Consider the following 10000-nt stretch of genomic DNA (forward strand, 5'->3'; position numbering starts at 1 on the left):
TCCCTGCCCTCTCTCATTTTCACCTCTTTTGAAGTCCACTCTGCCCGTCTTTTCAGCCCCTTACTCCTCATTGTTGCTGTTGTCTATGGCCCCCAAACGGCTACAAAAGACTGTGCAGATGAGTGCAAGTGGAGAAAATCTGGCCTCAGTGCTGACTTCGTGGACTGCAAAGCCAAGCTACAAAACTTTAATACTCACTGTCACCAAGCAAAATTATTTCTCTGCTGTCATTTTCTCTTAAGCTTCCAACCCAGGTAGACTCTTTAACAATTGACTCCCTCCTAAACCCCACACCTGCTCCCCCCACAACAATCTTCTCTGCCCAAGACATTGCCATCTATTTTGGAGATAAAATTGACAAAATCAGACATGATGTCTCTGCTCACCGGGGCACTCCAACCATATCCACTGTCACACTCAGGGAGACAGGGCCACTGGGGGCCCTACAGCTTGCACGGAGGTGGTGTGAGTCTTGAGAAGGGCCAAGGCGAAGAGTCTAAGCAGTAACCAAGTCTTCTCCAGAGCCTCTGATGGTGAGAATGTTGCGCTGCTGGTTACTGCCAGGTTGCGGTCTTTGGGCACACCAAGGTGGCAATATGAAGTACGGTACCAAATCACAAAGCGGAAGAATAGTCGAGGAAGGCCAGGGTCGAGGCAGGCAGCAAGCAAGAGAGGTCAGGTCACACGCCAGGGGTCAGTTGCCAGGGATCCAGGAGACAGACACCAGTCACACAGGGGCCACTGCGGGACACTGGAAGCAACAGGATGCACAGGTAACTCAGGGATATCCACAGACAGACAGGAACACTGGACCAGCATTAGGAATGTTGGCTGGGAACCAACAAACTGGACAATGAGGGGTTAACGCAGGAGCTGGACAGAGGAAACTGAATTATGCACTGGGTGAACAGGAACTAGCTCACCAGAACTGGGGGCTCGGCACAATGGAGACACGTTGCATGAACACTGAGTGCAGTGTGTGAGCTAGCTAAATAGCCAGGGATAGTGAAGAAGCTATTTCCGGATTGGCTAGCAAGTTGGACGAGGCTTATAAATCTTGGGAATGAGGGCACGCCCAGTGTCAGGACCACCCGCATGCACAGGAGAGAGATGCCTGCGCTTTAGAGGGGTTAGTGTGACATCCACCCCTTCCACCTTACTATGGATGAAGTCTCCTCTCTTCTCTCATCTCTCATCTACTACCTGTCCGCTTGAGCCAGTTCCTTCTGATCTACTCAGTGCCCATTCCTCCACCCTGGCCCCCTGCCCTAACTGAAGTATTCAACCTCTCTCTTTCTACTGGTATCTACCTACCCAGAAGAAACCCTCACTAGTCCCCTTTCTACCTTCTAGCTATCGTCCTATCTCCCTTCTTCTATATGTTTCCAAACTTTTTGAGTGCCTTGTCTACAAAAGACTCACCGATTACCTGAGCACCAACTCTCACCTTGACCCTCTCCAGTCTGGTTTTCGAACTGCCCATTCCACCGAAACAGCCCTTACTAAAGTGGCCAATGACCTCATCAGAGCTAAGTCTCAAAGCAAGTTTTCCTTCCTCCTTCTTCCTAATCTTTCCTCTCCTTTTGACACAATTATAAACCTCCCTGGCGGTAACCCAGAGTGTGGCTCGGGGTAAAAAAACATGCTGAAAGTGGTATTTCCAAGCCAAACTCTGGGTAGCGAAAAACATTAAAAAAAAAACACTTACCTGGTCCCATCCATGTCCTTCGGCATCCTGCCCATAGGATCCTATCCTTGCGCCATGTCCTGTTCTTCTGATCTTAGGCCGGCGAGTGCACTGACGTTCCCCAGGAGTTCCCGGTGATGTTGGTGCATGCGTCGATGTGTGTGGAAGGCGCGGCGGGAAATTTAAATTATTTTGTATTGGAATTAAAAAAACTGTATTGAATCCAATACAAAGTAATAATTTTATTAAATATAATTATATTATATATATATTATATATATGCTACTGTACAGTTATTTTACAGGTTTTATTATTTTATGCACCCTTGTTTTAACAGATTTTTGTGTTTTTTAATTTAAAGTTTGTTATTTAATTCTTTAAATATTGGACATATTTTGGTGAGTTATGCCCAAGAATTATAGGTCTACAATATGAAAAAAATTTCCATGCAAAACAATGTATCGCTTTTGGCATAAAAATACGGACAGAATTAGACCACCATTATTATTAATGCCATTATTATTAACTATAATATTAATGACATTATGAATGCTGCAGGCAGACTCATCCATCCTTCCCACCGCTCCTCTTCTGCTCCCTCTATTTGTAGTTCTCTTCATTGGCTTCCATTTCCCCTTAGAATCAAATGTATGTGTGTTTTATCTTCAAATCCCTCCATAGTTCTTGTCCCACTTACCTTTCTGACCCGGTAAAAAAAAATACTCCCCCAGCCGCTCCCTCCGCTCCTCCGATGACCTACAACTGACTTCCTCACTCATATCCTCATCACACGCACAGATACAAGACTTCTCTAGAGCTGCCCCGACTCTCTGGAATGGTCTTCCTTGTCCTATTCAGCTTGCTTTACTTTCTGCTTATTTAAAAGAGCGCTCAAATCCCATTTTTTTCAAACTTGCCTACCCATCTTTTTGTGTCTTTTGAAACTTTCACTACTTCCCATCACTACATATCTCCCCTCCTATTATGTGTTAATTCCCCCACCTCCTAGATTGTAAGCTCTTGGGAGCAGGGTCCTCTCCTCCTGTGTCACTGTCTGTATTTATCTGTCATTTGCAACCCCTATTAAATGTACAGTGCTGCATTATATGTTGGCGCTATATAAATCCTGTTTATTAATAATGATTATAATAATAGTAATAATAATATTATTAGCAGCAATAACAAGGTAGCACCTTTTGTCAGGTGGAATCCTGGGAAGATTTGCAAAGATTTTTAAGGGATAACCAAAGGTGATATTTGTAAGGTTGTTCTAGACACTAATGTTTAGTCCTTGACTTTCACTACAATACAGACTTGGGAAAGGTAAGTAAAATTCCAATTCAGGTACATTTTTAGGGTTATTTTTAGTAGGTGATTTGGGCAGGGGTCCCACACCTTTGATTTTGTGGAAGGTCTGCTTTAATGTTTTATTTAAAATGAACATATAAATGTAATAAATAGTGTTTTATATACAGGGGTCCTGACTGCATATACTGCTAATGATACAATGATAGTCTATTCAATATATACAGAATTAAAAAAAAAACAGGGTCATCATAATACATATTATTACAGCATTCCAATAGAATAGTTTATATGTTGCACTTAGAAGTTCTAGAATAAATTGTAAAGATTGCCACATATATTACAAAACCTTGCAACATCATATAAGGGCAATGTGTCTATACTACAATGAAAGCTTGTGCCTAAGGGCTTTTGCTTTCTCCAATTGGGTTTTCCAAAACTATACATGTCGATTGGAATGCAAAACCTACTTGACTCAGGTCAGAAAGACATTTTTCAGGTCAAATGCACCTATCAATGAATTCTGTATAATCCCAGAAGCATCTCAAACTAATACTGTCAGCAGAAGCCTATAGGATGTTAACACATGCCCTTAAGCAGATGTAGATACTGTAATCCTTTACTCCTAAATATATTGGTCCCAGGGAACTTCAATGTGACATAAATGATTGCAGCAAAGATGCACCAAGAACAATTCAAGTATGCCAGATACAGCCTAACAATTTATATCCTTTATTCAAAATAATGGACAGCTGTTTCAGTAGCTGTGACTTAATTGTTGGCCATCATCAGTGGAAGTCATGGAAAACTTAGCTTTTACCTAGCACTACCCTCTGGGCTATCCTTCCCCACTCTTTACTGACAATTTCTGGGTTAAATGACTCTCGGGCAGGTATTGACACAACCCACAGAGTACTTCTGATACTCAGAATGGAACCCAGTTATGACTATATGACCGAAGTTCTATGCAGCAGTCAGAAAGGCCCACCACCAACACCAAACAAGAAGAAAGGCCCAGCTTCTCATGTGACCATATGGAAGAAGACCCATAGATTTATGGAACGGTGAAGATTTTTAAAAATCCTATAGTTGGGTGACTGGGGACGGGAAATATTTCAACCATTTAGATTGACCTTAAAAAGCTTCAGATTGCTCCTAAAATTATTCACGTTGGTCTAGAAACTGATCACTGTAACTCCCCATTTTACTGTTCTATCCCTTAATCTTCCTATATGCTTGTCAATCACGGACTACTGAGCCCAGTAATTTTTGGTGAATAAAAAGACTTAGCTTTTCTCTTATCTTACGGGATTTCCTTTTAGCAAGATAGTTGGCCAACCCTACATCCTTCATGTTCTAAATCTGTAAAAGCCAGGGACCCACACCTACCTCTTTCATTTTCCTCTGTCTCCGACATCCTTCTTATTAAAAGGGACCTTAAAGTTTCGTCAAAGCGTGGACAATCATCAACGTCTTGGCCGTGGGGATGACTATCCACCAATGGTCTGGAGGTTCTATGGCCTTATTGTTCCTTCAGCATTCTAACTGTTCCCTTCTCTTCTAGGCTGAAAAGGAGAAGACATATTAGGAGATTAGTTGAAGGACAGATGTAGAGCATCTGAGTACAAGTGTGGAACATAATAATCACAATGTGTAATTGTATTATTAACAATGTTGTCTAGGAAAGAAGTCTAGGAAGTTTTGGGGTCCTACCTGGTGATAATAGGGGTGCAGTTTCCTCCCCATCGCTTGATGTCCCCTGCCACCAATGCCCAGATCCAGCTGGGTTTCCTGAGCTCTCTCCCTCTCTCCCCTCCCTCCACCATGGGATTACCACAGATTGAATGCTGAGCCTTTAAAACAGGTGGGGGGAGGGATCCAGGGTGGTAGTCACATAGGGAGTCTATACACAGGATGCAAAGCCTCATTATATTAATATAGAGGTTTGCAGAATAATGGGGAAAAGTCTGCCTATTTAGATGCATCAGGACACGGATTTGCAGACATTTATAAAGTATGGAAGGGAGGCCACCCCATGCACATTGATGGAGAGAGCCACATAAAGACTAATAAATCTTGGCAAAACCAGCACCATTTCCATGTGATGATTTAAGCAGAGCGCCATCCTGTGGAGGGCATCTACAGATCAGTTTTAAGCTCATTATAAAATACATATCAGGCTTTAAAGAGACCTATTCACAGACCAAAAATCTATCCCCAACCTTATATGTAGGTTTATAGTACTTTATGCATGGTATATATTTGTAAAAGCTTTTTTGTGTATATGTTCAAAAACCTGGTATTGCTTGCATTTTTAGAAACAGCATTTGGCAATGGAAACCTCCACGTATACAAGGTTTTATTTTGCAATGCAGTTACCGCTTCCCTACACCCATGAACGGCACCTGTATTGAGATGCTACATGTACTTGTTCACCTAAGGTCCCCCTTGGGGAATGAATAGGGGTGTTAGTGAATGGTTCTGTATTTCTTTTTGAACATCCACCAGCATGTTCAAAAGAAGAACAGGTGCAGCGAAGGGGGCAACTGAGCAGCAGACAAGGTGCCAGCTGCTGGGAGCCACACCTCAGTTCCCAAAACTGGTCTGAGCAACCCTTAATGTCCTGCTCGGGTGTATTACATTGACAAACATTGAGGTAGGGGTGGATAAAGCAAGGTGCAAAGTGTGCAGGTGCACAAGGGCCCCATACCCACCTCAGCCACAAGAGGCACCCACAGTTTGGGGGGCTGAAGTCCTTCCTGAACAGGGGCCCACCATTGGCTACATCCTCCATTGCAATAAAGTACTCTTTAAAGGAATATCAGTGCTGAGACAAATTCCCTTGCTTCAATACTTTCTAAACTGGCACTCAAAAACTGAAGTCTTAGCGCAAGGCAGAGACAGATCAGCCATGGTAGTGGACATATTTATTCCATGACAGCTTCCCTTTAAAGTGTATCCAAGGCTCACACCTAATGCATTTAGCTGTGTTCATCTGAGCTTATCAACACAGGCTCGACACAAAGACAGAGGAATTAATATTGCTGTCTATGTGCCCAGTTTACATCAAGCATTACAAAGCTGCATGCAGGAAAACAAATTAGGTTGCTGCATTGTTTTTGCAGTACAGAACATGACGAAGGTAGCTTGGACTTTCTAGCCCATCCTTCACCACCACCATCAGAACCTCCGCCTCCCCCCGACCCTCCACCTGCTTACCAACCACTCCCCCACCATTAAATACCCAGACACCAATCTTGGATTTAAATTCGCTGGCAAGCAGCCGTTTATTTAAATACCAATAAATAAATTAACCATTGAAGTAATTAACAAATATCCAATAATAAATAAATGACAAAAAAATAAATACATTTACACTTATTATGCAAGCATTCATTAACATAACATACCACTCCATTATTAATATTATTACTTAACCGAGATTATATAACGCAAACATATTACATTGAATATGACCTATTCAACCAACAACCTAATTCCTCCCTTTTGTTAATACCTAATTATAACAACAATATCCATTATGTTATCAAACTCCATACTCTTGGTTATACACCCAAACAACCAGGCTGCAGGTCTCAGAAGGCAAAATCCGCACCCAACAGGACTTTAATTTTTCCAACATCTCCACCTTGCCCCCTAGCCTGCCAGCATCAGCAGAGCCATAATCATCCGTTCACCATAAAGGGGGAGACCCCACCAAAGAGAATCCCCCCCTGCCAAATTCCACCACTTTACCAATGCACTGGATCCTTGCCTCCCAAGACCCCAACCGCTAAAATGAACCACACTTTCAAATTATAATTATAACTATAAAAGGGGTGGGTGGGCAGGAAACGTTTTCTTCCAAAAGAGGGCCTCTTACTTCCGTCCAGCCCCTTTTAACTCGTCCTAATCCCTTCCTACCCCACAGTCCACACTAGCACAGCGCCCTCTAGCCTTACTATATTTTATTAACCCTTAACACCCCTGGGCAAGGCCTCCCACCCCCGTCATGTGGCCTTGTGCCTAAATTTTTACGGCTACAGGCCTCCCTATAAAATGCCTTACCATACAGATCAACACATTTGGAAGTGCTGTAACAGGAAATTATTTGCAAAAACAACCTGCATTTAATGTGCATTGCTTTAAATGTGCATTAGGATACATTTGAAAATGCATGTTAAAAGCAGGAAAATCACACCCATGGATGCTTACCCATAGGCAGTTCTCACAGGAGCCATGGTCGATGGTTGGCTCCTTGCTTCTGGTACAAGGAAAACGCATTAAATTCAGTACATATACAATTCATATTCAATTTTATTACTATTATATACTATTTTGGAGCAATCATGCCAATTACCACCTTGGATCCCTTCAATTGTATCCGTCAAGTACATGATTCATTTGGCGGTACCAAACCCTGATAAAGGGTGCCCTTTAAACCCCTGAAATGCATATTGTTTTTTTTTTTTTAAAGTATAATTTAAAAGTCTTGAATTTATGCATTGTACTTTAGTACTTTATTCCTTGAACACCCAGCTAAAAACCTGACAGGAATACTGGTAAGCTAAACGGTTACCCCCTTCCTAAGTGCAGGAAACAGCAATTGCCAGACTGGTGCTTCAAGCAGAACCTCGGCTACGGCCCCCTATAAAGGGTGCCCTTTAAACCCCTAAAATGTGTAGGTGCCCTATGATAAAAAGTGACTTCTAAACTCCTAAAATAAAATTAAAACTCCTAAAAGTAAATTTTTCTTATAATTAAGTCTGGTTACCCCTTCCTAAAGCTAGGTGCACACTTCCAATAATTATCGTTAGAAAACGAATCACTACGATCGATCAACGATAATGCACGATTATATTTGAACAATCCTATTCTGCACAATTCTGTACATGCTGTAACGATACGATCGTTCAAATATAATCCACCAATAATGTACACACGCTAGATACAATTGTTTGAACGATGCAGGAAATGACATGTAAAGGAGAAAGTGTATTGCAGAAACATGCACCATTACTGAACGACCGTACAAACGATAAATAGCGAACGATCGTTGGCCAATCAGATCCGCCGTGACGGTCGTTCATTTCCAACGACAATCCTCGTTCATCGGCGTTGTCCGTCAGTCCTTGGTCACCTTTTTTGTGAATGATTTTCGGATGAACGGTCATTCGTTTCCAACGATAATTATTGGAAGTGTGTACGCAGCTAGTGCATGAAAAAAGGACTGCCGGAATGACACTTCAAGCGGCATCTCTCCCATAGCCCACTATAAAGGATGCCCTTTGAACCCCTGAAATATGTGTGTTTTGTTTTTTTTTTCTTAAAATAATATCTGGTTCCCCCTTCCTAAGTGCAGTAAACAAGGACTGCTGGGATGACAAGTCAAGTGGCTTTTTCCCTGCACACTCAGATAAAAATCTGACAGGATTACTGTCAATTGCAAGCAAAATGGTTACCCCTTCCAAAGTGCAGGAAACGCCTGCTGTGCTGACGCTCCAAAGAGCATTTTGCCCATGGCTCCCTATAAAGTCCTTTAAACCCCTAAAATGTGTAGGAGCCCAATGATAACCGGTGCCTTCAGAACCTCTGAAATATATAAATTTGTAATAATTTCTTATATTAAAGTCTGGTTACCCCTTCCAAGTTACATCTTACCTACGGCAGCCAAGAAAGAACAACTTTTTGAACCCCTGAAATGTGTAGTTGTTTTTTGTAAAATAAAGTCTGGAATTTATGTATTATGCTTCTGGTGATTTTTCTTTTCCTAAAAAAAGGTGAACCCCTGAAATGTGTAGGTGCCTTTTATTTATTATATTTACACAGTATTTGTATAGTGGCAACATATTTGGCAGCGCTGTACAATAAGTTAAGGTTGCAAATGATGGTCCATTAAAGCCTGTCAGGGGTCATTTATTATAAAAGAACATGGAGGCCAACGACCGTCATGGACGGGCCCAACCCTTTCATACTTTGTATTTTTAACAAAATCAATAAAATTGTAGTTTGGATATGATAGAGACTGTACTTTCTCAGTATTCCCATGAAGGCCAGAGCCTTGCAAAGCTTGGACTGAGGAAACCTGACAGGGAGCCATTGTCTGCATTCAGTTCTATCTGTCAGGTGCAGTTCAGGCCTTTTGTTTGAGGCACACGGGGAACTAACTTGACTGATAATATCTTTATTAGCCATATTACATTTTATTTTACACCGCCAAAAAATTTCCTGCCTTTAATTTACATGTACACAGATATAAGGACCTGCCCAGAAATGACTGACAACGCTATACGTTTCAGACTACACCTCCCATAACCCCCTGCGGCGGAAGCTCGGGGTGTCCGCAGTGGTGTCTGACAGGAGGAGGGCGCGGTGCATTGTGGGTAGTGTAGTCCGGAGGTGAGCGGTTTCCTGTAGAAAGTGTAAAAGGTAGAATGTAGTGGAGGGATGGGACTTGACGCCGGCTGCTGCTTCTGAACACAGACAGGTCAATGTGTGGAGAGTCAGAGGGAGTACAGTCACCTAGAGAGCCGTGTCATGGAGGAAGTAGATCGCATCCTCATTCACAGCCTGCGGACCTGCGGCACGTAAGTAGCCATCAGCGGAGGGTCATGTGACTGGAGTGCCTCTGCACCCTCACCCTCCTCCATCATATCGGGCTTCATGTATTACTTGCATAATGCCACCCACACCCTTCATACATCATGTGACCCCAGCCCCCATCTGGTCCCACTTCAAGGGACTGTCCTCTATTGTATGGTCCGCATCATGTGACCCCATGTATCCATCATGGCTCTATTGTAAGGACCAGGCTTCACCATTACACCCCGCATCATGTGACATCATGTCTTATTTTTGGGGTCTGTCCTCTCGGTGATGACCCGCATCCTATGACCCCATTTATTTCACTCCTCTTCTTAAGGACAGTCCTCCAGGATGACCCACATCATGTGACTTCATGGCATTGTCTTGTTTTGTTTCAAGGGATTGTCTTCGATATTATGATCC

At 42.5% G+C, this 10000-nt stretch overlaps 2 protein-coding genes across 6 annotated transcripts in view; one reads left to right on the plus strand and one right to left on the minus strand.

Annotated features, from left to right (window-relative positions):
* CACNA1F (calcium voltage-gated channel subunit alpha1 F) overlaps nt 1-4791 on the minus strand; it is a 99069-nt gene extending 94278 nt beyond the window's left edge. For 4 of the 5 annotated variants that reach the window (XM_072431913.1, XM_072431911.1, XM_072431909.1 and 1 more), the window contains exons 1-2: nt 4706-4791; nt 4382-4557 (exon numbers count right to left, since the gene is read on the minus strand). In XM_072431913.1, coding sequence (XP_072288014.1) covers nt 4382-4409 — 28 coding nt within the window. In that variant the 5' untranslated portion in view covers nt 4410-4557; nt 4706-4791. Of the gene's footprint in view, nt 1-386; nt 747-4381; nt 4558-4705 lie in introns of those variants that run through there. The other variant, XM_072431910.1, reaches the window with a different exon arrangement.
* Nucleotides 4792-9377: 4586 nt separating this feature from the next.
* CCDC22 (CCC complex scaffolding subunit CCDC22) overlaps nt 9378-10000 on the plus strand; it is a 22915-nt gene continuing 22292 nt past the window's right edge. Inside the window, exon 1 of the mRNA XM_072431685.1 lies at nt 9378-9579. Coding sequence (XP_072287786.1) covers nt 9530-9579 — 50 coding nt within the window. The 5' untranslated portion in view covers nt 9378-9529. The remainder of the gene's footprint in view (nt 9580-10000) is intronic.

This window comes from Pyxicephalus adspersus, chromosome Z (assembly GCF_032062135.1).
Source record: "Pyxicephalus adspersus chromosome Z, UCB_Pads_2.0, whole genome shotgun sequence".
In the NCBI taxonomy this organism is placed as follows: Eukaryota; Metazoa; Chordata; class Amphibia; order Anura; family Pyxicephalidae; genus Pyxicephalus; species Pyxicephalus adspersus.